Source organism: Crocuta crocuta, unplaced genomic scaffold (genome assembly GCF_008692635.1).
Source record: "Crocuta crocuta isolate KB4526 unplaced genomic scaffold, BGI_CrCroc_1.0 scaffold619, whole genome shotgun sequence".
In the NCBI taxonomy this organism is placed as follows: Eukaryota; Metazoa; Chordata; class Mammalia; order Carnivora; family Hyaenidae; genus Crocuta; species Crocuta crocuta.
In genome coordinates, this window is record NW_027533395.1 from 3,133,485 (window position 1) to 3,160,656 (window position 27,172).

Sequence of the window (27,172 nt, forward strand, 5' to 3'; positions counted from 1 at the left end):
TACGGATATACTATCTCTTAATTTGAGAAAACAGGAAAGGTTTTTTTATTTTGAAAAGAATTAAAAAAAAAAAGAAACAGATTTATACCCTTTGACCCAAATCTACTTCTGGTAATTTATTCCAAGGAAATCATCAAATATGTGAAAAAGATTTGTAAACAAAGGTATTTTTCAATGTTTTATCTAAAACAGAGAAAAGTTGTAAGTAATCTAAATATCTCATGATGGAAGAAAATAATTACTAATCCTACTGGAATATGAAAAGTACAGGATGTAAACCTTTATATGCAGTATAATTTTATTCCTGTAAAAAAAGAAGTTAATGCACAGCTAAAAAATTCTGTTTAAAAATACTGTATGTAAAATCTAACCAATGATGGTCTCTGGATGGTAGAATTATAGTACTTAGTGTTCTTTGTACATTTCTTCATTTTCCATAATGAGCACGTTACCTTTACATCTAGTGCCACCTACATAAATGAATGGGTTATGGTATTGTTTTCACAGGTGTATACGTTTGTCAAAACACATAAAAGTATTTATTTAAACATATGTACAACTTATTGTATACCAATTATACTTCAATAAAACTATTAGAAAAACAAGGGGATCTTGAGAAATAAAATCATCATAACCTTCTTACTGAAAGAAGGGTTTTGTTATGCCATTTTGGGGCTAAAGGGCTAAATGGGTTAGGGAGGGGTATGTGATTATTATACAGACAGTAACACAACCTTTGCTCGAGATAACCTTCCTTCCTTCCTTCCAGGGATCTGCCTTCTCATTATATGCCAGGAATGTTGCTAGGTTCTTGGATACCAAAATGAGCAACAAATCACTGTCCGGAAAGACCTCTCTTCTCAGGAGGAGGGGAAGGTAGGTCACCATGGGCAGATTCCAGCTAACGCCCACGTCGCCGCACTGGGCAGTCTCCCACCGCTGTTGTCCAAGGGGGCCGGAACAAGGTCAGGAAATGAAGTTCTTAGTTCAGATGGAGTCACGAAGGGTGGCACCAGGGTGGTTACGACTGTGGAAGTGACCAGAAGGGAGTGTCCGTGGTCATAACTTGAGAAGCGGGTTTAAGCCATTTTTATGTATCTATGCCTCTCTTGCACACTTGTACCAACAGCAAGAACCTAAAGTGATTGTTTGCCTGTTCAGGCAGCATGCTAAGGGCCTACATCTATTGCCTTATTTATTCTTATTCACAAGTCCTCCCGGTAGGGACTATTCGGATCTGCAATTCACCATGAAGAAACTAAGGCTCTGAGAGGTTACCTCCCCAAGGTCACAGAGCTGGTAAGCTCTGGGCCCGAGTTCCCACCCACAACACACAGTCCCTTCTCACAGTACTTTGGGACCCTCTAGAGACAGAAAAGATCCACTTTGGGGCCCCAATCGGCAGCTCAGCTTTCACTCTACACATTTTCCAGATCCAGAATGGAGTCAACGTCCGCTAGCGCAACCACCAGGGTCGTGCCCACCGGGTAACTCCACCGGATCGGTGGGCTGACAGGCATTTGGGGGTTGCCAGGGCAAACCTAGAGCAACCGTCAAGAAGTGAGGGGCCTGGCTCCCACATCACCCCCTCCTCCCTGCGCCAGCCAGCTCCTGTAGCCAGCCAGCACGCCGAGCCCAACGCGCGTGCGCGGGGCCAGAGGGGACGCCCCCACGAGAGCGCGCAGTGAGNACTTTGCTTTTTATTGTTGCCTTTCGTCCTTAAGTGCAAGGAACTCTGCTGGGAGGAAAAATGTCCTTCTTCAATTTCCGTAAGATCTTCAAGTTGGGGAGCGAGAAGAAGAAGAAGCAGTACGAACATGTGAAGAGGGACCTGAACCCCGAGGAGTTTTGGGAGATTATAGGAGAACTGGGCGACGGAGCCTTTGGGAAAGTGTACAAGGTAAGAAGGAGAAAACGGGAAGTTGCACTTGGAAGACAAAACAGTCGCTGGCCGGGAGTGGCACGAGGATTTCTCGCTCCCCTTGTCCCTTTCCTGTCTCTTGCCCCGTCTTTTTGGCTTCGTAAAGGTACGTTAGAACTTTATTTAGGTTGTCATCCAAGGAGTAGCTAAGACAGTGGAGTGTAAGGTGGAACAAAATGGGGCCTGCACGTAGCTTCAAGGGCGATTGCTAAGGGGAGGCAGGGTTATACGGGCCACTCACTCTGTCAAACTTTAAAGGAAATGAGGTGTCCTTTTTTTTTTTCTCCCCAAACGGAATAATTGCCGAACTCCAGATTTCATTTTATGTTTACATTTTACGTGTTTGATGTTTAATTTTAGAGGTGTTCTTTAAAGGAGGGGTCTGCTTATAGCCCCTCAAGTATTTTAAAACCAGAAACTCAGTTTGCTCTTCAGTGGATTTATATTCGTTTACAAGCTGTTTGCATTGGTTTAGATCTGCTTGTACCGAAACAGTTCCCTTTTCGGGATCCAGGGCATGAACCTGCTTTCATCGGTAGCTCGTGCATCACCGATCTTGGGGGATGAAAGCAAAGTGATTGCCCCTTGCAGGCTACCCTTCGGTTGGTTGCTTGACAACATACTGTAAAATGGAATGGGATTTCTGATAGAACAGACATTTTCTAGAAGAAAACCTGCATCCGGTACTAGTTTCTAAACATAATTTCAGTAAAAGCATTGAGTAGAAGCCAATACCAGCACTTAAGAAATTTAGAAAATATACGTGTATACACCCATCTTTTAATATATATATGTATTTCACTAGAGTTTTGTGTTCCAGTATGAAGGCATTAATGTTAACTGCTATTTCATAAGCAGCATATGAATGATGTCATTGGAATATTTTCATCCTGAAGGTTGAGGTTTTTATGAGACACAATTCAGGAGGAAGGACCCACAGGGTTGCCTAGAAGTGAAGGCGTAAATAACTTATGTTTATACAGGACTTTGCAGTTTTTAAGGCACTTTTCTGCCTGATTTGGCCCCCACCAAAGGCCTGTGAGGTAGGCAGGTCAGTAGTACCTGCATTTCACAGATGAGGACGCTGAGACTCAGAAATTTTCTAAGTCACATCAGTCACAGTCTAGGTTTGAACTCCGAATTCTGATCCTGTATTTACTATTGTTTTTCACTTTAAGGTCCGTTGGTAGAAATGACGGTATTTTTCTCCTTCCTAAGTACCATCATACTTTTGCCTTTGCCTTTCCTCAACTGCGTCTCACAGCTCCCATTCCTTTCCATTTTTCACTCAGGCAGAAATAGCCACTCCTCTCTCTGTGCTTTCAAAACACATTGTCACATGGCTACTATAGCACTTGTTACATATACTTCCTGATAAGAACAGGCCCAAATTGTGATATACATTTAGGTTCACCTATTGCCATAGCTCATAGTGCATCTCTCTATATTAATTTGTTGAATTGAAAGAATGTATGTTACCTGCATGTGAGTGCTATTGAAGCTATCATATTCTGGGAAAGTTGGCAAAATAAACATAAGGGTGTGTGTGGAGGGTAGAATATGGGTTGCAGCAAGAACTTACAGCACAGTCTAAGATGCTTACATTACAATGTAAGAGCTTTTAGTCCTGTGGGAAGATCACTTGGGAGTCAGGAATTGTGTTTTAGTGCTGGCTGTCACAAACCAGGTTTGTGGTCTAGGACAGAACACTTAACTCCTCTGGACCTTCCTTTTCTTAGCTGAAAAATCATGGATTTCCCTAAATGTTTGTTTAGATTACTTCGCTAACTTTCTGTGAGTATGCAGTTACGTAAGGCAAAAATAAATCTTCAAGGCCCTTGGAATACAGTAGTTAGAAGGTGGTAGGTGATTATGAACAGTTTTCATGGTATGAATGTTGTATCAAATAGAAACAGTGTAGTATTAAGACACTGGCTTTGGAGTTGGACTATATCTGGGCTCTCTCAGTAGCAGCCTGTGACCTTGGACAAATTACTTAACCATTCCATGTCTCACTTTCCTCATCAGTAAGACTTGCTCCTCAGTCTGTGAGAATTAGATTAAATGTAAGGCATGTGTTAAGCGCTCAGCAAGTGGTAGAAAATACTGTTACATTTAAGAACTCAGAAGCAAGATATGGTTTTGGACAGGAAAAGAGGCCTATGAAGACACTAAACCATTTTCTTGTTTTCCCATGGCACAGATTGTGGGGACATACTAATAATGCTCAGTGATGTAATTCTTTAATGACACTTTCTGCAAAATGTAACATATTTTCCTATAACGAAACATCAATTGAAATTTTTCTAAAAAATAAGAGACTTACTCCGTATAGTTGAACATTATAAAATGTGTCAAAGATATTATTTGTGGGCTTGATGACTATATTAGTGTGACATTTGAAGAGCATGAGTTCTTTGCATTTTACTTTTTCGTTTCACTAACCTATGCTTCCCAGCAATGGGGTCAGATTTTTCTTTTTAAGAAAATTTAAAATTTAAACTTACCTGGTCTTTTTTGCCTATTTTTCCTAAAAAGTTTTGTTTTCCAAGATCTCTAGAAATTTTAAATATTTAAATTTCTATGTGTGAAGGAATACGGTATCAGTGCTTAATATCATAGTAGTATGCAGTAGAAAACTGTTTCAAAAATTGACTTGAACTATCATTTGCTTGTAAAAATTAGTAACGGTTACAAAAATTAAATGGTAAATAGGCAGTAATCTTGTGTACATAATTTAGTTTATTTGAAACATTTTTTCGATCATATAGTTGTATTCCTTCCATTCACTTCAGCACTTTACAACTCTGTAACAGTTACTTTCTTGTCTGAAAAATCTTCACTATTTTAAATTTATTTCTCTTTTTAATCTATTATTTGACATATAAACAAAGTTGTATAATATCACAATTTTTTATGTTTGGATTTTTGTTGCTTTTTTCTTTTAATGTTTTATTTATTTCTGAGAGAGAGAGAGAAAGAGAGACAGCGTGAGTAGGGGAGGGTCAGGGAGAGAAGGAGATACAGAATCTGAGGCAGGCTCCAGGCTCTGAGCCGTCAGCACAGAGCCTGACACGGGGCTCGAACCCACAAACTGTGAGATCATGACCTGAGCTGAAGTCGGACGGTTAACCGACTGAGCCGCCCAAGCGCCCCTGGATTTTTGTTGCTTTTAACAGGAAAAAAAATTGACATAAGATTATATATTGAATGGAAGCTGAGTTCCTGACTGTGTGCTGGATGAAAGTGATTCTTTTCATGGCTCTGATGAGCAAGTGCCTTTTTTTAAAATAGTGAAATACATATGTGATGTTCATGTTTATCATCTAGACCTGTAGTTTATTTCCATTGTCAGAAGTAGAATTGCTGGGTTTTAGAGTAGGGTATCTTTAATTTCAATAGTGATACCAAACTATATCAATTTACATTCCCACTAGGAACGTATAAGAATTTTCTTGTTCTGTATCTTTGCCCACATTTGGTATTGTCACAATTTTTAATTTTTGACAATCTGATATTATGTTTTCATTATGGTTTTAATTCATCTTTCACTACTAATAAGTAATTCTTTTCATAGGTTTATTGGCACTTTGGATTTCTTCTTTTGTGTTCAAGTTTTTTTATTCATGTTCCTATTGGATGTCCTTTTCTTGTTTATTTGTAGTGTATTCTAGATTTTAACCATTTGCTGATGATGGTTATTGCAGATATATTCTCATTCTGTGGCTTTTTAGTTTCTTGATGGTGTCTTTTTTATGAATAAGGAAGTTCTTGATTTTAGTGTGGTGTAATTTGTCAATTTTTTCCTTTTCAGTTAATACTTTTTTGTATAGTGTTTAAGAAATTATTTCCTGGGGCGCCTGGATGGCTTAGTTGGTTAAGTGTCCGACTTTCGCTTAGGTCATGATCTCGTGGTTCATGGGTTCGAGCCCCGCGTTGGGCTCTGTGCTGACTGCCAACTCAGAGCCTGGAGCCTGTTTCAATCTGTGACTCCCTCTCTCTCTGACCCTCCCCTGCTCACGCTGTCTCTCTCTCTCCTAGAAAAAAAAAAAATTAAATTATTACCTAACCTGAGATCATGAAGATAAACACTTGTATTATCTTCGAAAAGCTTTATAATTTTGCCTTTAACAGGTTTACAATCCACCTAGAATAGGCTTTTGTAAATGGTTTGAGGTAGGGGTCCAATTCCTTTTTTTTCCTTATCTGAATACCCAGTTTTCCCACAACCCATCATTGCGGGTAAACTATTTTCTTACTTCTATGATCTTGATTCTCTTCATTGATCTGTTTCTGTTCTCATACCAGTATCTCACTGTTTTAAATAGGGAAGCATTAAAATAAATTTCTGCTAGAGTACAGCTTCCTCAGGTTCTTCATCAGTGGGGTCTAGTATATTCTTGGCTCTTAGTGCTTGCATGTATATTGTAGAATTAGATTAAGTCCCACAAAACTCTCCTGTGGAGTTTTTTGAGAGATTTTTTTGAAATCGGTTTTGAAAAAATGAACATCTCTATGATATTGAGTCTTCCTATCTATGCATATGTTTTATTGCTAGGTCTTTTTGAGGATCTGTCACTAATGGGGTATAAATTTTCTCCCTAGAAGTCTTGGGAGCTCAAACTACTTCAAGAGCATCTTAAATGCTTTGTTTTTCCTATTGGAGTTTCCTCCTTGTTTTGGTTGCATACAGTCATCAGTAAGTTTTCTGAGAAAGGATCCATGAAAGATACATTTTTTAAAATGTTGCCTGTCTGAATACATCTTTATTATAAGGTCATACTTGATGTTTAGTTTGGTTATAGAATTCTAGTTTAAAAATAAGGGTTTTTTTTTTAGAATTTTAAAGACTTTTTCCATTTTTTGCCATTTATCTTCAAATGTTGATGTTAAAAGTCCCATACCATTTTATTTAGTGATTCATTGTGATCTTTTTCTTTTCACAGCTTTTAAGATTCTCTTTTTATCCTGTTTATGGTGAAGTACTTTGATACAGGGTTTCCTCCCTTTCATCTTGCTGGCCTCTTGGTTAGTTCTTTCAGTCCAAAAACTTGTATTCTTTGGTCCTGTGACATTTTTTTAATGTTTATTTTTGAGTGGGGGCGGAGAGAGAGAGAAAGAGAGAGAGAGGGAGAGTGTGTGTGTGTGTGTTTGTGTGTGTGTGCGTGCGCGCGCATGCGTACAAGTCGGGGAGGGACAGAGAGAGAGGGAGACACAGCATCTGAAGCAGGCTCCAGGCTCCTAGCTATCAGCACAGAACCTGATGCAGGGCTTGAACTCACAAACTGTGATATCATAACCTGAGCTGAAGTCTGAGGCTTAACTGACTGAGCCATCCAGGTGCCCCAATCCTGTGACATTTTTATGTGTTATTTATTTGGACCACCCCTCCAGGTAGTGGTTCTTGCTATGGTCTCAGGATTTCCCATATATCTAAATTCAGTAGATACTTATATCATACTTGTATTCTCAGGAGCATTTGAGACATTTGACCAATTCTATTCTTTAAAAAGCTCATCTTCTGGTTTTTAGATCACCACACTCTTGATATTTTTCTCACCTTTGTCTATTCCTCAGACTCTTTTGCTGGTTCTTACTCTTTCTGACTTCTAAGTGTTGGGATTCCACAGGACTTGGGTGTAGGTCCCCTTCTCATTTTATTTTCCTGTGAGAGTCCATTTTCTCCCATGGCTTCAGTTACCATCTGAATGCAATTTATGTCTCTATCCCAAGACCTCCCTTTTGAACTCCAGGCCCATGCAGCCAAGTATCTGTTAGAGATTTTCACTTAGATATCTCATAGTTTTCTTAAAGAACAAGTCTGAAACATGAACTAATTGAACTCGTGATGTCAGCTCTATATTTGTTTCTCTTATGTTCTCCATTCAGTAATTGACATCTCTGTCTACCAGTTGTGCAAGCCAGAGACCTGAGGTCATTCTTAACACCTCCTTCTTCTTTACCCACCAAACCAAATTAATCACCAAGGCTTTTTAATTCTATCTGTTAAATATTTTTTGGGGCATCTGGGTGACTTAGTCAGTTGAGTGTCTTGACTCTTGATACTGGTTCAGGTCATGATTTCATAGTTATGTGATGGAGCCCCATGTCAGGCACTGTGCCTAGCATGGAGCCTGCATGGGGTTCTCCCCCTCTCTCTGCCCTAGCTTGTGTATGTTCTGTCTCTCTCAAAGTAAATAAACTGAAATAAAAACTTAAGTATTTCTTGATTCTTTCTCCTTTCTTCACTGTCATAATACTAGTCAAAACTGCCATTACCTAGGTGATTGCAAGTTATTGGTTTGTTTCCAGCTTTATGTAAATGTAATCATACACGTTTTCTTTTGTGTCTGGCTTCTTTTGCTCCACAGTTTGATTTCTTTTGTATAGATACCCAGTTGTTCCAGCACCATTTACTGAAAAGACCATCCTTTCCTTACTGCTTTGCAGTGTTTGCATCATATATCAAATGTTCATATATACATAGTATGTATTTCTATGATATTTATTATTTCTTTACGACAAATTCATAGAAGTAGAATTGTTAGGGCAAAATAAATGATCATTTATTAATGGTTACTATGAAATTATCCTAGAAAGGTTGTGCAAATTTATTTTTCAATTAATTTTTAATTACACAAAGAATTTCTATTTATTGTAAAAATTTGTAGAAACAGTTAGTTTTCTTTGTCCATTACTCCAATTATTGTTTCTTCTATTATCTCCCTAGTTGTGCCTATTATTATCAGTTTCATGTACATGTTTCCAGATTATTTTTTTATGTACTTACGTATATGTACATAGGTTCTACCTACTTAGACAACCCAACAGTTGGTCTTTTTCTGTGCCTTTGTTCCTTACCGTGAATTCACTGTTAGTCCTTATTCTTTAAAAAAAAAGTATTTGCTTTTTCATTAGGCAAAAGAGTATCAGTTTATTTCATTTTCCAATTTCTTTGATTTCTAGAGAGATTACATTTTTAAAATAATATAATTATCCATATTCTAATAGCTTTTTGATTTGGAAGTATTTTTTATGTACTATGGAAATGAATACTTTATCATAGATGCTGAAGCTTATAGTTACCTTAGTTTATGCTGCCTTTTTAAACAAAATTTATGTTTGTTTATTTTTGAGAGAACGAGAGAGCATGAGTGGGGGAGGGACACAGAGAGAGAGACAGACAGACAGACAGAATCTGAAGCAGGCTCCAGGCTCTGAGCTGTCGGTGCAGAGAGCCTGATTCTGGGCCCGAGCTCACAAACCGTGAGATCATGACCTGAGCCAGAGTTGCATGGTCAACCAACTGAGCCACCCAGGCTCCCCTTTTTGATATAAAGACATATACTATTTTTTATTCTACAAAACCTGTCGATACTTTTTTCCCCTCTTTGCTTTCATGCTTAGAAAAACCTTCCCTACCCAGAAATTAGATAAATATTTATCAATACATTCTTCTAGACTTTTTGATAGTTCAGTTATAAAGAATTTTACTTTTTATTCATCTGGAATTTGATTTTCCCTATGGATTGATATGAATTTCTATTGTTACCCAGAAAACTAAAAATACAATCATTTCCAGAAACTTAAGTGCTGTTATTTTGAAAATATAGCAAAGTATAAGAAATGCATAAAAATCATTCTACCATCCAGATAAATTTTATTAGTGATTTTTTAAAAACTTAAGAGGCAATAACATGGTTAGATTTTTGAGCACTACAAAAAAATGATAAAACTGAAAAATGAAAGACTTCCCCACCAGTTCTTTTTTCTAAATGGGAAAGAATTCTTGTTAAATAGGTTTGTTACTAGTAGTTATATTCATATCATAATTTTGAAACTACTTTTGTATATATTATAGGACAAAGCAAATGAATTGTTATGTTGATTTTTTGGAAAACATTTATTTATGTATTTTTGAGAGAGAGTGTTCAAGCAGCGGAGGAGCAGAGAGAAAGAGAGGGGCAGAGAATCTGAGGCAGGCTCCAGGCTCTGAGCTCTGAAGTAGGCTCTGAGCAGTTAGTGCACAGCCAGATGTGGGGCTTGAACTGTGAGATCATGACCTGAACTGAAGTCAGATACTTAATTGACCAAATCACCCAGGCACCCCAGTATATTAATGTTTTAGAAATTAGGGTTGAAATTCTGGGAAAAAAGGAGTTAGAAACTTGGGAAGGAGAAAAGATGAGAAAGAACCCTGTGATGTTGATTTTTGAATTGAAAGTTTCAGTTTGAGCTTGTGATAGTACACACACATTCACATTCCTTTTTTCCCTGAAATGGCCTAGAAATACTTATACTATAACTAGCCTTCCCAGTTCTTGGCTTCTAAATACCATTCCCCACTAAAAAGAACCAGGGCTCGTTGAAATGGCTAATCCAGGTCTGGGATAGGGAAGTACAGAAAAAAATTGAAAAGTGACAGCTTTCCCCTAGTCCTTTTTTCCCAAAGGAGCCTGGAATATCTTATACAGAAGCAAGGACATGCTCAAAAACTAACGGAGACATTGCAGATATTCAGGATAGTTTGCACAAATATATCAATGGTAAAATAATAACTTACTGGAAATAATGGTAGGTAATATATAAAGACCGATAAGATTGGAAAAATCACTTTTTTGCAACCACACTATTATAATTTAGGCAAAGATTATTGATAGATGCTGAGATCATCGTGTGAAAAGTTTTGGAGGAACAGGATTTACATACCGGTTTGAAATTATCACCCTTATATGAAGGTACTTTTTATAGTAGAGAGATCTGGTAGAGACTGTCTTAAGTGATCAAATCTAAGGTTAATCACCAGTAATAGGACAAAGTGTCATTATGTGTTTTCTAATGTAATTTGATGAGAAGTAGATAATCACCTAATGCAATATTCTTGTCAAAAATAGTTAACTTGAATCTAACATGAAGAACAATCAGACAAATCCAGATAGTGGAGCATTTTACAAATGGTTTGAGGTTTTTAAATGTATGTAATAAAAGATTTTTCAGAGACATTTGAGGAAATTTAAATATGGAGTACATATTCTGTATATCAGTGTTAAACTTTTTGGGTAAGGTAATTGTTGTCAGGTTCAAAAATGTCTTTGTTCTTGGTGGACACATGCTGAGGTTTTGGGAAGTGAAGTGCAGCTTACTTGCAGATGGTAGAAGTAAAAAAGAAATGCCCGTGTGTGTGTTTGTGTATATACATCTATATGTAAAATACATGTGTATGTATGTTTTATGTGTGTGAGAACAAGAGTACCAAACATGACAAAATGTTAACAGTTGGTGACTCTTGGTGATGTGTACAGGTATGTGAATGTTTACTGTTCCTTGTTTTCTTTGTAGGTTTGAATTTTTAAAAATAAAGTGAGGGGTCATATTTTATTTATCACTTAAAAATTTTAAATTGAGATATAACTGACATAACATTATATTAGTTTCAGGTGTACAACACAATTATTCCATATGTGTATATAGTGAAAATGATCAAAAGAAGTCTAATTAACATTTGCCACCTTACAGAATTACAAAAAAATTTTCTCGTGATGAGAACTTTAAAAAATATTTTTTTTTCATGTTTATTTTTTAGAGAGAGAGAGGAAGGGGCAAAGAGAGAATCCCAATCAGGCTTGTGCTGTCAGCGAAGAGCCAACACAGGGCTCAAACCCACAAACCATGAGATCATGACCCGAGCTAAAATCAAGAGTCAGATGTTCAACCAACTGAGCCACCCAGGTGCCCCAGTGCTGTATTACATGTCTAAAAGTGGTTCTGTGCTGACAGCACACAGCCTGGAGCCTGTTTTGGATTGTGTCTCCCTCTCTCTGGCCCTCTCCCACTCAGTCTGTCTCTGAAATACACACATACATACATACAATGTTAAAAGTTGCTAAGAGACTAGATCTTAAAAGTTCTTGGGGCGCCTGGGTGGCTCAGTTGGTTGAGCGTCTGACTTTGGCTCAGGTCAAGATCTCGCTCGTAGTGTGTGGATCGAGCCCCGCATCAGGCTCTGTGCTAACAGCTCAGAGCCTGGATCCTGCTTCAGATTCTGTCTCCCTCTCCTGCTAGCGCGCACACGCTCTCTCTCTCTCTCTCTCTCTCTCTCTCTCTCTCTTTCTCTTTCTCTTTCTCTCTCTCTTCCAAAAATAAAAACTAAAAAAAGAGTTCTCATCACAAGGGGTGCCTGGGTGGCTCAGTTGGTTGAGTGTTTGACTCTTGGTTTCAGCTCGTGTCACTCATGGTTTGTTGGTTTGAGCCCCGCATTGGCTCTTTGTTGACAGCATGAGCCTACTTGGGATTCTCTCTCTCTCTCTCTCTCTCTCTCTCTCTCTCTCTCTCGGCCTGCCCCTTCCCCACCTGACATTCACTCTCTCTTGCTCTGAAAATAAATAAGTAAACTTAATTATGCAGTATAGCATTGTTAACTCTAGTCACCATGCTGTACATTACATCCCCATGACTTACTATTTTATAACTGGTAGTTTGTTACTTTTGACCTCCTTCCCCCATTCACCTACCTCTTACCCCCTGCCTCTGGCAACCACCAGTCTGTTGTCTCTATCTGTGAGCTTGGTTTTGTTTTTGTTTTTAGATTCCACATATCAGTGAGATCATATGGTATTTGTCTTTATCTGTCTGATTTACTTCACGTAGCATAATGCCTTCAAGTTCCAACCATGTTGTTACAAATGGACCCCCATATTCTGGGTCACACTTTAAAATACTGTTATGCACCATTACTTTATTTCACTTAACAGTTCTCCTTTTCACATTTTTCCCTCCCTCCATATATTCATGTTTTCTCTTTTTCTATGGAAGGAGAAAGAAAAGTCTCAGGCAGTTAATTATTTTTATATCATGCTGTAAAGTTATTTGGCATTTATTAAATATTATGCTTTTTACTCAATATCACATGAAGTCTGAATTCTTCGAACATAAACATTTATGTTTTAAAGAGGTAACTGAGACTTGGGACTATAAAAATAACTTTAACATGCTGGCTTTTCTTTTTTCTTGCCTTATAAAATTCATGGTGAGTTCCTTATCTTAATACCATGCATTTTAGTTCCTTATAATTTAGATTTGAGAATATTTGTGTGGAAGTTATCATCCCTACTATCTAAAAACCTTTATTTTTCTTGAATAAATTTTCAGAAGTAATTTGTCTTATTCTAAGAATTTTTTTTTGTAATTGTCTTTTTACGTTCTCACTCTTCCGTCTTTTCAACTATGGGATCTTTGCAGATTTCCTCAGCTTATCTATCACATAGTTGCCAATAATGTTTCAGTTTATTCATGCTCTTCAGAGTTAGCAGTTCCTTGAGATAAGTGAGAAGACTGTGTGATCTGAAAATTGGTGAAACATTTTGGAAAGTGCAGCTTTAGCCAATGTTAACTTATTATTGACATCATTTGTTGATGATTATCTTGAGTGATCAGTGACGAAGCTGACTAAGTTTTGACTAAATAATCAGAACATGGGGTGTCTGGATGGCTCAGTTGGTTAAGCGTCTGATTCTTGATTTCAGCTCAGGTCACCATCTCACAGTGTGTTAGTTTGAGCACCACACAGGGCTCTGTGCTGACACTGTGGAGCATGCTTGGGATTCTCCTTGTCTCCCTTTCTCTCTGCTCCTCTTCTGCTTTCATGCACTTGCGCGCGCTCTCTCTCTCAAAATAAATAAACTTTAAACAAAAATAACCAGAACAATATAAATAAAATAGTGTTTTAGAATATAAAGAGAATATAAGGCATATGAGAAAATGACACGAAAATGGTTTTTTAAGAAAGGATTTCAGTAATATTTTACAGAAATTATGGAAAGTGCATGTACAGTCAGTACTTATTATTTGCAAATTCTGTATTTGTGATTTTGTCTACTTGTTAAAATATATTTGTAGCCTCAAAGTCTGTACTCCATGCTTTCAGTCATTTGCGTATATGTGCAGAGCTGTGGAGAGTGAGTCCCTAGACGTTCACATTCCCAGCTGAAATGGAACGAAGTGACACTGCCTTCTGGTTTCAGCTCTCACAAAGCCTTGACTGAAGATGGGAGACAGTAGAGGGCAGTGCAATGTAGTGTAAGAAGCCTGGCTTTGGTACCATTTGGATGAGATTTGAGTAGTAACTACACACCTATTTGAGGGTTGCCTCAAGCAAGGCACTTGTGAACCTTGTTTTCTCTTTTGTAAAGTAAAGAGGATGGAATCTTCCAAGATGAATTACTTGTAGGATATAAGATTATAATCTGTATCACATGTGTGTGTTTGTATACACATTTCTCCTAGGAGCAGTGGGTCAGTATTTGCCAACAGTGTTTGTAGACGTAACTACTTTATGTCTACAGTGACTTTATAGAACACTGCTAACCACAAATAATGGAAATCGACTGGGTATCTTTGCTAAGTGATACTGAATAATTTTTACTCTCATTTAATATTGCCACTTGTTCCTCCAAAATCTTACCAGGACTCTGAAGAGATCTAGATCTAAATCTAGATCACACTAGAATTAACATATAATTGGAAACAGGTAACAATAGTATCAAGAGTCAAACTATATGTTTTCTTCAGTGCTGTTTCCTTTCTTTTCACTAGCAGCTCTTTGGAACTCTGGATATTTATTACCTAGATACTTCATACTACTCTTTTCTTCATTCTCTCATCTGTTATCCTGATCAATTTTAGAAGGATTATGCCAACTATTAAATTATTGTTTTTCAGCTCCAAACACACCCTTCCCTGCTCTGCTTTGTAATACTATTCTACGATTTTGCAAACCTCATTTCTGCCTTGCCAGCTGCTCACTTTTGGGTTTTACAAGTGCTAGAGGGAGGCTGCAAGGAGGAGGAGTAAGGGACTTGCACCTTTCTCTCTCTTTGTTGCGGGCTCCCTGTCTGTCTGCTTTTCTGTGAGTGTGACCACAACCCTAGTGGAGTTCTTCATCCTAGCAACAGTAGTTTCTCTCGATAGCAGCAGTTGAATACAGTTTATAGTTTTTCCAATACTCAGGAGCTGGCCTCATCATAACCCTTCATAACACCAGCTGTAGTTGGCTAGCCCCCCTTCCTCAAAAGGTACCCTAGTCCCACAGGACCCTCTTCCAAAATCAGGGATGTTGGCACCAGCCAAGCAGTACTCTCTCCTCAGGAGTCAGAGTTTCAGCTGTTCAGAACCTTCCTTGCAAGCCTCTAGGTTTTAGTAATTCCAGCCTCTTACCTTGGCCTCTCTAGTCCTGTGGGCAGTAGCTTTTCCCAGTAGTTGCTACCTCTCTCATTTTTCTCATTTTTTATCTTTTTAGTTATTTATATATCAACATAGTTAGTAATGATATTCTTTCTTAAAATATATTGATTTCTTTCTGTGGTGGGCCTTTTCTGATACAAAGATTAAATAAGTTACTAAGTGGAGAGTAGAGTTTAATGTTTGGTGCAAGGTAATTGCTCAGGGAATAATACCATCTAAAACTTAATGGATATTATTGTATAGACTGTCATACTTGGAAGAATTTGAGATTTTTACAGCATGTTTCTTTGCAAAACACTAAAATTTCAAGTTTAAGTACATAGCTCAAAAAACATAATCATTGAACTTTATTAATCTTGATATGCTCAACTATCACCTTCTAGTGAGTTCTAACTTAACTACCCTATTTAAATTGTAACCTCTTTCCTGTGTACTTGCCCGTTCAGCCATCTCCTCATCTTATTAGCATATTTCTTCCATAGTATAATTACTAATATACTCTTTATTTACCTATTGACCATCCTCTCCCCACAGTTATAAGTGTCATGAGGGCAGAGATATTTTATATATTCTTTATATTGTCCATATCTGGAACAGCACCTGACATAAAGAAGGCACTCAGTAAGTATTTATTGAAAGAATGAATTGATTTTAGCAGATCATCTCTTAAGTACACTTTTAATAGATCTTTATACTGTGTTTTTTTCCACAGATTTTTGTGGAGTGTTGTGTTTGTCTTTGTGTTTCTACAGCTCTGACTAGTGTCTTGTATGTAGTTGATGTTTATGAACTGTGATTTGGATTGTTTAGTTTTTATACTTGTTGTGGTTGCATATCTTAATATATGTGCTGCCGAAGCGAGCACTGTGGTTGCATATCTTTATGGACAGTTAGGGTCTTACCTCTTGGTAAGGGGAGGAATTCCTTCAAGCTCTCAGTCTTTAGAATAATCATCCAAATCAGTAAATCAATCACAATTACTATTGAGGTGATTGAATTAATATCTCTTTTTATTCTTTGTCTTTTAATTCTTTCTATCTTTCTTTATCTTCTCCTTTTGATTAACACCTTTGTGGTACTAAAGAAGTCATCAATATTTTCTGTGCTGGTATTTCACTTGCCAGCTGAGAATTGTATTGAAATATATTTCTCATTATGTAAGTATGAAACAGCTTTAGAAAATGTAGAAATGTAGGAAGAAGATAAATGAAGGTTTAAAAATCACTCATATTCTTACCACACAGGAAATAACTAGTTAAAACAAGAGTAATATAAGAGGATATAGTTTTTACCCTGCTTCTTTTAGAACATGAAACCAGTTTAGGAAACTCATATTGTATTTCCTTGCAGTCACTTATTTGTTTATATAATGTAGCCAGGCTTTATTCATGATTCATGAAAATAAAAACATAGTGATTTTTAAGTGATCATGACCAATCCTTAAAAACTTTTTTTATCAAAAGTTATATTTTATTTATTTATGAGAGAGAGAGAGACAGACAGATAGACAGCGCGGGCCAGGGAGGAGCACAGAGAAAAGGAGAGAGAATCTGAAGCCGGACCCAGGGCTTGAACCCACGAACCGTGAGATCATGACTTGAATTAAAATCAAGAGTTGGCTGGGGCTCCTGGGTGGCTCAGTCGGTTAAGCGGCCGACTTCAGTCAGCTCAGGTCATGATCTCACGGTTCGTGGGTTCGAACTCCGCATCGGGCTCTGTGCTGACAGCTCAGAGCCTGGAGCCTGTGTCTTCAGAGTCTGTATCTCCCTCTATCTCTGACCCTCCCCTGTTCTCTCTCTCTCTCTCTCTCTCTCTCTCAAAAAATACGACATTAAAATTAAAAAAAAAAAAGAGTTGGCTGCTTAACCAACTGAGCCACCTAGGCACCCCAGTTATATCTTCTTTTAAATTAATACCTGGGTATTCATTATTCCATTAGTTTTATTAACATTTGTTTAGTTATTACATTAAATCTTTATATGAAGAATTTTTGTCCTTTTCGTTAGGTGAAGCTGTTTCTTTTTTTAACACTTTATATTTGTTTAAAGTGTAGTTTCACACATTTACCGGTGTTTATTTCAGTTTTGATTTTTGGAGTTCTTTAGAACCATATCCTGATGAGTAATCAAGTTATATTCAAGCAATAATGTAAGAGACACTATATTTTTAAAAATTTATTTATTTTGAGGGTGGGGGAGGGGCAGGGAGAGAGGGAGAGAGAATCCCAAGAATCTATGTGGGGCCATTAGATCATGACCATGAGATCATGACCTGAGCCAAAGTCAGACACTTAACTGACTGAGCCACCCAGGCACCCTGAGGTGCTTTATTTCATAATGTAACTTTTATTACTTACAGTAAACCAAATGGTACCATTGTTGGTTTAATTATTTTATCCAGAGGAATGGAAGAATGAAATTTGTTACTATAAAGAAGTTTAGAGTAGCTCCTGGTTGGCTCAGTCAGAAGAGCATGTGACTCTTGATCAGGTATACCTCTGTAGGTATAGAGGTTACTTAAAACTTTAAACAATTTTTTTTCTTAAAAAGAACTTTAAAGATTATCTACTGTTAATTATTTTTTCAATTCCATTTACAAGACACATCTTTAAAATCTTGAAGGACATCAGTAAAAGCAAGCATAAAAAAGTAAAAGTAGAATGACTTTTAACCCCACATGGTCTCCTACCAGGGCTCATATTTTATAGTGTTTCTGTTCAAGGACAGCTCCTCTGGTCTTTTCCCTCCCAAAGTGTTACATTAAAATGCTCAGAGAATGGCCTGTCTTTCACTGGCTTGTTTCCTCTGACTCAGAAGAGGATGAGTTCTAATTATTATTGGCTCAACTGTAGTCTCTTTCTTTGAGAGACAAACTTGATAGCATGTTTCACTAGTTATGATGGACTTTTTCCTTTCTGACATCTCTGAAAGAGATGTCTTTTATCCGTAGATGCCTTCGTACTTTTGTTGGTCAAGTGGCAGTGGTGATCTGTCTATCTTTGCCTGTGCGTTGTGAACTTAGTTGTGTCCCCGGTGTCATGTAGTTGTAGCCCCTTGATGTTTCAGTCAGTCAGCTATTTAAGTACCTGTCAAAGAAAGAATGTGAGTACTGGTTGTTTCCTAAAAATCTTTTAGCACCTGTGTTCTTATCAAGAAAGTGTCAGTATTATAATTGCAAAATGGGAGTCTGTGGTTTCAAAGAAAATTGTGGTGACAGTAGTAGAGGAGCAGTCTTAAGAAATGCTGCATCACCAAAGCTGTAACAGCCAGAGAATGATGTCCTGTGGAAAAACACAGACATTAGATAACTGAGTCACAAAGTGATTCAGACGTGTTCCACTTAAATATGAAGAGGTGTTTCTTATGTATGCACAAGGAGAATGGGTATACACTAACAATCTTTGAACGTGTCCAAAAGAGCTCTTTAAAAAGGTATAAGAATTCAAAATGATAAAATCGTGTCATAGTTTAATTGGCAGATTTTCTTCCTTAGTGGAACATAAGATAGTGGTGCATCTTAAAAGGCATCCTAGATCCTAAAATGTGCTATATTAGAATATTCTTCTAGAGTGGTAGCAATGACCAGTATAAAGTTATCTTTTTATCCAAAACATTTTCTGAACCCTAAGCATTAGGGTTGTTTAATTAGTTAAGTAATAATCAGTATTACTTTTTTACTTCTGTTTTTTCTTAAGAAAGTAAAACATAGCCACAATCTACTTAGGAAAATTCCCATATACAACTGATGCCTGCTTTGTTTATCTTTTCCTCATCATCTCCAAGGTTAGATAATAGATCCCTAAGAAATCTCCCATATACTGATAAAATTTTTACTACTTTATTGCTTCTGTAAAAATAATCTGTTCATTAAAAAAAATTCAAACAGGATGACAAATACAGAAATAGTCAAAATACTTGAAACTCCACATTCTCACTGATGAGGTCTCTCCAAATGCTTACTTCTTATGCAGCTATTCCTATGTGAAAGTGGATGTATACTTTTTGTAAAATTGTTTACCTCTCATGTTTGGCAAGTTGCCTTTTGTTCCATTCAGTGTTATATTGTAGCTACTGTTACATCTTAAATATTGATTGATTAGTTACTGATTTTAATGGCTGTATAATTTTCCATTGTGGAACTCTGCTGAATTATTTAAGCAGGTTCCTGTTAATGGACATTTATGCTCTTTCAGTTTTCTTTACTGTAAATAGTGCTTTGATGAATATTTTTGTATATGCATGTTTTTTATTTTGTAAAATTATCTCCTTATGGTAAATTCTTAACAGTGGGATTTGGACATTATTTGTTGAAATTTTTACTACTAGCTTTTAAAAGTTTGGTATTTTTTTTTTAAGGGTAATAGATGCAGTTTTGCTGAAGAAATGATAACATATAATGTTGAAATGTCTTTTAAAAGCCTACTTAGTATTTTCAGATCTGATTCCTAATTTTGTAAAAAATACTTTTAGGGACACCTGGGTGGTTCAGTTGGTTAAGCGTCTGACTTCAGCTTAGGTCATGCTCTCACAGCTTGTGAGTTCTAGCCTCGCATCAGGCTCTGTGCTCACAGCTCAGAGCCTTGAGCCTGCTTCACATTCTATTTCTCCCTCTCTCTCTCTCTTTCTCTGTCCCTCCCCTGCTTACACTCTGTGTCTATCTCTCTCTCTCAACAACGAATAAACAATAAAAATATTTAAAAATTTTTTTATTTATATTTTGAGAGAGAGAGAGCAGAGTGTAAGTGGGGGACAGGCAGAGAGAGAGGGACAGAGGATCTGAAGCAGGCTCTACACTGACAGGCTGACAGCAGCAACCTGATGTGGGGCTTGAACTCACACCCAGTCGACTGAGCCACCCAGGTGCCCCAGTCTGATTACTAATTTTTAAACAAATGATCTTGGCTCCTACAACATACTTGGAAACCTTTCATTTATAACAATGGAAGTGAGAAGTTATTCAATCAAAGAAAGAAAATGGAAAAGTTTAAGTACTAAGTACAAAGAAAATAAACTGATGGAAGGATAGGAAAACTGGAAAGGGTAATGATTCTGATAAAGAAAGGGCTTTGGAAACAGACCTAGATTTGAATACTGATTTTGCCTCTTACTACATGACCTTGGGGAAGCGTTTTGATTTCTCCCAAGTTTGTATGTCACCCTCTAAGGATAATAACGTATCATGCAGTTGGCGTGAGGATTAAATAATAGGAATAATTATAGCTAACATATATCTGTGGCAGGCATTTTATTAAATGTTTATATGTAGTTTTTCACTTGGCTAATAACTTACTATCTTAATTTTCACAAACTTGTGGGATGTTAATAGGATTTGTTGATGAAGAAACTAAAACCGAGAAAGATTTTATAAGTTGCCCCACCAGGCAACACAGTAAGTGGCATAACCAGAATTTGAACCCTAACTGTCTGACCAGTAGATCTTGCAATGTAAAACACTATTCTATGTGCATACAAAACCCTTAGCACAATGCATAGCATATATGAGTTAATAAATATGTTGAGGCTATCTTTTAAAAATAAATATGTCAAGAGAATGAGAAGATAAGCCACTGACCGGGAGAAAATATTTGCAAAAACCTATCTGATAAAGGATTGTTACTCAAAAAATATAAAGAACTCTTAAAACTCAGCAATTAGAAAATAAACAGTTTCATTTAAAAATGAGCCAAATATCTGGACAGAAACCTCACCAGGGAAGATATACAGGTGGCCAGTAAGTATATGAAAGGATGCTCAATGTTATATAATACTAGGAAATTGCAAATTAAAAAAGGAGAAGCCATTGCACACCTTTAGAATGACAAAAAATTCATACAACACCAAGTACAGGTGAGGATGCGTGGAGCAACAGGAACTCGTTTTCATTGCTGGTGAGAATGCAAAATGGTACAGTCTGGCAGTTTCTTATAAAACTAAACAGACCCTTACCATATGATCTAGTGATTGTGTTCCTTGGTATTTACTCAGAGCAGTTGAAAACTTATGTCCACACAAAAACCTGCACATGAATGTTTATAGCAGCTTTATTCATAATTGCTAAAACTTGGAAATAACCAAGTTGCTTTCAGTAGATGAATGGATAAACAAGCTGGTACTTCTATGTGTAATGGACTATTCAGTCCTAAAAAGAAATGAACTATTAAACCATGATAAGACATGAAGGAAACTTAAATGCACGTTACTACGTGAAAGAAGCCAATCTGAAAAGGCTACATACTGTGCGATTCCAATTCTATGATAATTCTAGAAAAACTAAACTGTGGTTGCAGTGAAAAGATCAGGAGTTGCTAGTAGTTAGGAAAAAGGGAGGGATGAATGGTCTGAGCATAGAGGTTATTTAGAGCAGTGAAGCCATTCTGTATGATATAATGATAGACACCTGTCACACATTTGTCAAAATCCATAGAGTACACACCAAGAGTGAATCCTAATATAAACGTGGTCTTTGGGCATGATGTGTCAATCAGGGTTCATTGTTCTACTCTGGTGCAGGATGTTGATAGTGGGAGAGGCAGGGGCTGGGACTACATGAGAACACTCTGGTACTTACTGCTCAACTTTGCTGTGAACCTGAAACTGCTCTAAAAAGACAAAATTTGTATTAAAGAGTAGAAAATAAAATTTTAAAAGTCAGGTATACATTGTAAGTGTGACACTTGTGATGCTTTCATTTTTAGGCTCAGAATAAAGAGACCAATGTTTTAGCTGCTGCAAAGGTGATTGACACAAAATCTGAAGAAGAACTTGAAGATTACATGGTTGAGATTGATATCTTAGCATCTTGTGATCATCCAAATATAGTGAAACTTCTAGATGCCTTCTATTATGAGAACAATCTTTGGGTAACTATTTTCTATTGATGTTATTACAAGAGCCAAAATGAGTTAATTGTCTGAAAGAGGTTTATACGTTATGATAGTCCGTTTTATGTATTATATCTTCTGTTTTATTACTTATGTTACTTGAATGGGATTTGATCTGATGAGAGAGTCATTAGCAATATAATTATCCTAACTTCAGCAGATGTTCAGATGAATATTTCAGATTGTCCAGTATTTCATGATTGTTTGACATTAGACCCAAGTGGAGAAACTTGGTTAAGAATATTAAATGTCCTAAATTACAAAATCAGATGACTCTTCTTGTTTGTAATTTAAATTTAGGCATTTACATAAAAATTTTTGGAAATTCCTTTTGTTTTCTTAGAAATTCTTTTAAATTTCTTACCCTAAACTTTTTGTAAATCATGTAATAAATTATAGAATACTTATTAGAAATGTTAATTTCTTTTCTATTTATCAGACTCACCTTTGATTAATAGTAATATCTAAGGCTGAATGCATAAATTTTGTTCAATTTCAGAAGATCTTAGGCACAAATACGTATAGAAGTAAAATATTTTTTATAATAAACTAGTCAGCCATTTGCTCCAAACTGATACTAATTTCATCAAGATGGCTTTCTGAAATGGAAATTTTTTTCTCCTTGAAGGAAAGTGTTACGAGAGAAATGTTAGGAGTATGTAGTAGAAGTAATAACTTGATTGGAAATCAAATGCCCTATTTTTTTTGATCCTGGTGCTGTTAGGTAGGAGCTTGAATAAGTCAGTTAACCTTTGAGTATATTTACTCATCTGTAAGATGAGTAATGTCCTATTTTTCAACTGATATAATGAATTTGAAAACAATCTGTAACTAGCAAACACCTGTAAAAAATAGAGTATTGTTATACAAAGGGGAAAAAGCAGGAAGCTACACAATTTGACAAGATATTTAAAAAATTATCTATAGTTATCAGTGTAGTGTTCTCTGATATAGTTATTCAGGGCTCTAGCAGAAGATTCCCAGAGATTATAATGAAAATGAAATGAAATTCCTAGATATAAATGAATGAATTCCTAGATGATAACCAGATAAGATCTTTACTTGAGATTGTTGCAAAATAAAAAGTTGGACAACTGTGAGAGACAGTCTAGTGGGAGAGATTGATAGTAATGATCTATAATTAATAATTCAAGGAGTTATATATAAAATTGCAACTGTGATGGGGTAACAAAGAAACGTACATGGTGGTATATACCATGGAGATCTGGGAAGGCATCCATCAGGATGTAATCACTGAACTACCATCTGAAGCAGTGTGTGTGTGTGTGTGTGTGTATTTTAACTAAAAGAAGTCTCTAAGTATTTTCAGGACTTACTCCTATTAGTAAAGCTAAAAAATAGATTTGATCATTTAAGACACAGTTACATTAAAAATGAGTATAATAAAATCGTTCAGAGGTAATGAAATGGATATAAAATACTGTCCTGAATAAAAATTGTATACCTAGTAATTTTAGAGAAGCAGGGACACTAAAAATGGTAATTTAAAAATGCACATATGTCTACAATGTGTTCTCTTTGTGCTTTCCCAAAATGTATGTCATTAAGACTCTTTAAACAAAAAACCCTTTATGGTCAGCATAATATTGTTTCCATAACCTAGTTATTTCTTTATCTTTTTTGCTAAATTGAAGAAAAAAACTCAATGTCATGTTAGACACATATTCTTTTGTTTGCCTGCAGATCCTCATTGAATTCTGTGCAGGTGGAGCAGTGGATGCTGTGATGCTTGGTAAACATCTTTTTTTCTTTATTTTATATCTTAGCTAGCTTAAATTCTTAAAGGATTTAAAACACTTATACATATATATTTTATTGAGTGAAGTTCAATAAATTAAGAAATCAGCTTAATTACATTTTATATTCTTAAATATTTGTAACAAAATTCTAAAATGAAATGTTAAATGTGTAAAAGTAATCTTTGCAGATATTTAGTTCTAAAATAAATTCATTGTAAAAAGAAAGTTGATAGTGATGGTAAAGGTATAGATCTTGCTGATGTGTTTTCACTAAGATAATAATGCAGATTTGTTTACTCTTTCCTTACAGAACTAGAGAGACCATTAACTGAGTCCCAAATACAAGTAGTTTGTAAACAGACACTAGAGGCTCTAAACTACTTACACGATAATAAAATCATCCACAGAGATCTAAAGGCTGGCAACATACTTTTTACCTTAGATGGAGATATTAAGTTGGGTAAGTTTCTTACCTTAGATAAAACATTTGAATTTGTGTTGACACTTTGCACAGTATGTATGTGACTTAATACTGTTTAGTTTTGACTTAAATATGTAAAACATAGAGAATTACTCCATGTTAATTTTTTAAATATTTAAATATAACTAAATAGTGGATAAATAATTATTCATTAACTCCTAGAGTATAGACAACTAATGTAAAGATACTTTAAAAAGAAAGAAAGGATGGATTTCATTTTCAAAAAGACAAGCTTTAACAAGACTGGTTGGGCGCCTGGGTAGCTCAGTCGCTTAAGCATCCAGCTCTTGGTTTTGGCTCAGGTCTTGACCTTACAGTTCATGGTGTCTAGCCTTGTGTTGGTCTCCAGGCTGACAGTGTGGAGACCAACTGTCCCTCTTCTCTGCCTCTCCCCCATTCACTCTTGCTTTTTCTCTCTCTCAAAAATAAACTTAAAAAAAAATACATAAAAAGACTGGTTAATTATTTTTTACCCTAAATTTTTGTATGTAGGCTTGTAATACGTTTAGAATATGAGCAGATATGTAAAACTGCTAACTTAGTTTTATCTTCATTTCCAAAACTCAGGTCTAGTGAGGTTTTTTCCCCATGTTTAGTTTTATACTCCATTTTATAAATATGTAACCTTAGCTAAGCTAACAAAGTAGGGCTGAAATGGATGCCTAATATAAGTATTGAGACTAGAATTTTTAATTATGTTTTTTACATTGAGGAAATAAATGATAACTTCATAAGAAATAGATGTAGATTTTAGATGGAAAACTGATTAATTTCATATATATACACATATAGATGGAAGATACAGCCCTCTTTAAGTGCACCCAAGATACAAATTTAAAAAAATTTTTTTAATGTTTATTATTTTGAGAATAAGAGAGACAGAGCACATCGGGGGTGGGGCAGTGAGTGAGGGAGACATAGAACACAAAGCAGGGTCCAGGCTCTGAGCTGTCAATACAGAGTCCAACACAGGGCTCAAACTCACAAACCGTGAGATCATGACCTGAGCTGAAGTCGGGTGCTTATTAACCAATTGAGCCACACAGATACCCCGTAGATAAGAATTTTTTAAAAAAAAATCTTGTGCTTAAGAGGCGCCTAAGTGGCTCAGTTGGTTGAGCATCTGACTCTGGATCTTGGCTCAGGTCATGATCTCATGGTTTGTGAGTTAAAGCCCCGTGTCTGGCTCCACTGACAGCGCAGAGCCTGCTGGGGATTCTCTCTCTCCCTCCTTTCCTCCTTCTCTCTCTGCCCTTCTGCTCATGCTTGCTTACTGTCTTTCAAAATCAATAAAAAACTTAAAAAGAAAAGTAAAAGTCTAGTGATGAAGTCTAAATGAGTTTAATTTGGAAGGACATGGAAAGGACAGAATATTTAAAAGCTATCTTGGTACCAGTGATCATAGTCATTTCACTTCACTTTTTTTATGACATCTAAATGGGTATAATTTGATAAACTAAATTTTAATCTTTTTATTGTGAAATAAGGATAGAAAACCACAAGAAATTGTATAGCTTAGTGATTTTGTAGCATTGTAGATGATAGCTTTGTAACCACCACCTCGGTCAAGAAGTAAAACTTTGTCAGGGACCCCAGCAGCTCTTCCATGTGTCCTATCTGAATCTCTATCCCTCTTTTTACCACAGGTAACCTTTATCCTGACTTTTATAGTAATTACTTCCTTGCCTTTCTCTATGACTTTACCACCCAGTGTTCATCTCTCGACATTAGAGTTTAGACTTACTCATATTTGAAATCTGATTTTCTTTTTAAGTCTCTTAATTTATAGGTTCCCCCGTGCCAGCCATCTTTCTCTTTTCCTTACATTTTACTTATGGTATGCATTCCCATCAGTGCCAAAATTGGTTCTTTGAGGGCAAAAATAATCTTAGATATTACAGTGCTTAGTAACTCTCCAAAGGCCCACAGTACACAAACAGTATATCTGGGGTGCTAAAATTTCATGGGGAACAGGAGGATTATGAAAAAAATGTCTAAAAAGGCTCCTTAGGAGCATGACGATGAGAAAAAGGTTGACAAACACTGATCTCTGAGACCAGGGTGTTGGTCCTGTAAAGTTTCCCTCAACCTGCATTTTGCTAATTGCATACTCACCATCATTTGTAGTAACTTCCTGTCTGTATTTCCTTCAGATTTGCAGATAAATTCAGAGGCTTCATCAGTCTCAAGTTTGATTCTTTGGCAAGATTATATATAAGTGATTTTGTGCCCTTTCCTTGGGCAGCACATATATGTTTTTTGCTTTATTTTATTTATTTATTTAAAATCTATTTATGTATTTAATTTTAACAATTCATGATGCATAATGCCTAGATCTGTTCTTTGAGTTGCAAAATGAATTTTGTCACTTTGTTTTCATTTATTTTTTGATAATAATTTTGATCAAATTATTCACCAGTTATTTCATTTTTATTTATCCTCATAAAATTAGGAATAATTAAATGAGATGACACTTCCCTTCAACTGTTTAGTTACTCAGGAGTACAGTACATACGGACATGACAGGAAAAATGCTTGATTCCTTCTTTTTATTTATGTAGCTTGGAAGACCATGAATTGTTTCTCTCTCACCCTCAATTGGTGACCAGTATTTTTAAAAATATTATTATTAATTCATGAATTTAATTTTATAGATTTCAAATCTTTAAGTTTTTTTTAATGTTTATTTTGAGAGAGCATGCATTCGTTCATGTGAATTGGGGAGGAGTGGACAGAGAGAGAGAGAGAGAAAGAATTCCAAGCAGGGTCCACACTTAGTGCAGAGCCTGACTTGGGGCTTGATCTTGCCATCATGAGATTATGACTTGAGTTGATAGCAAGAGTCGGGCACCCCCAAATCAATAATTTTTATCCTTACTGAAGTTCACATT

General features: G+C 36.2%; 1 protein-coding gene across 2 annotated transcripts in view; it reads left to right on the plus strand.

The window, feature by feature from the left end:
* The first annotated feature begins 1,696 nt into the window (after positions 1-1,696).
* The window catches only part of SLK (STE20 like kinase), a 55,791-nt gene continuing 30,315 nt past the window's right edge, over positions 1,697-27,172 (plus strand). For both annotated transcript variants that reach the window (XM_077748312.1, XM_077748314.1), the window contains exons 1-4: positions 1,697-1,900; positions 21,855-22,019; positions 23,745-23,793; positions 24,111-24,260. In XM_077748312.1, the coding sequence (XP_077604438.1) occupies positions 1,751-1,900; positions 21,855-22,019; positions 23,745-23,793; positions 24,111-24,260 (514 nt within the window). In that variant the 5' untranslated portion in view covers positions 1,697-1,750. The remainder of the gene's footprint in view (positions 1,901-21,854; positions 22,020-23,744; positions 23,794-24,110; positions 24,261-27,172) is intronic.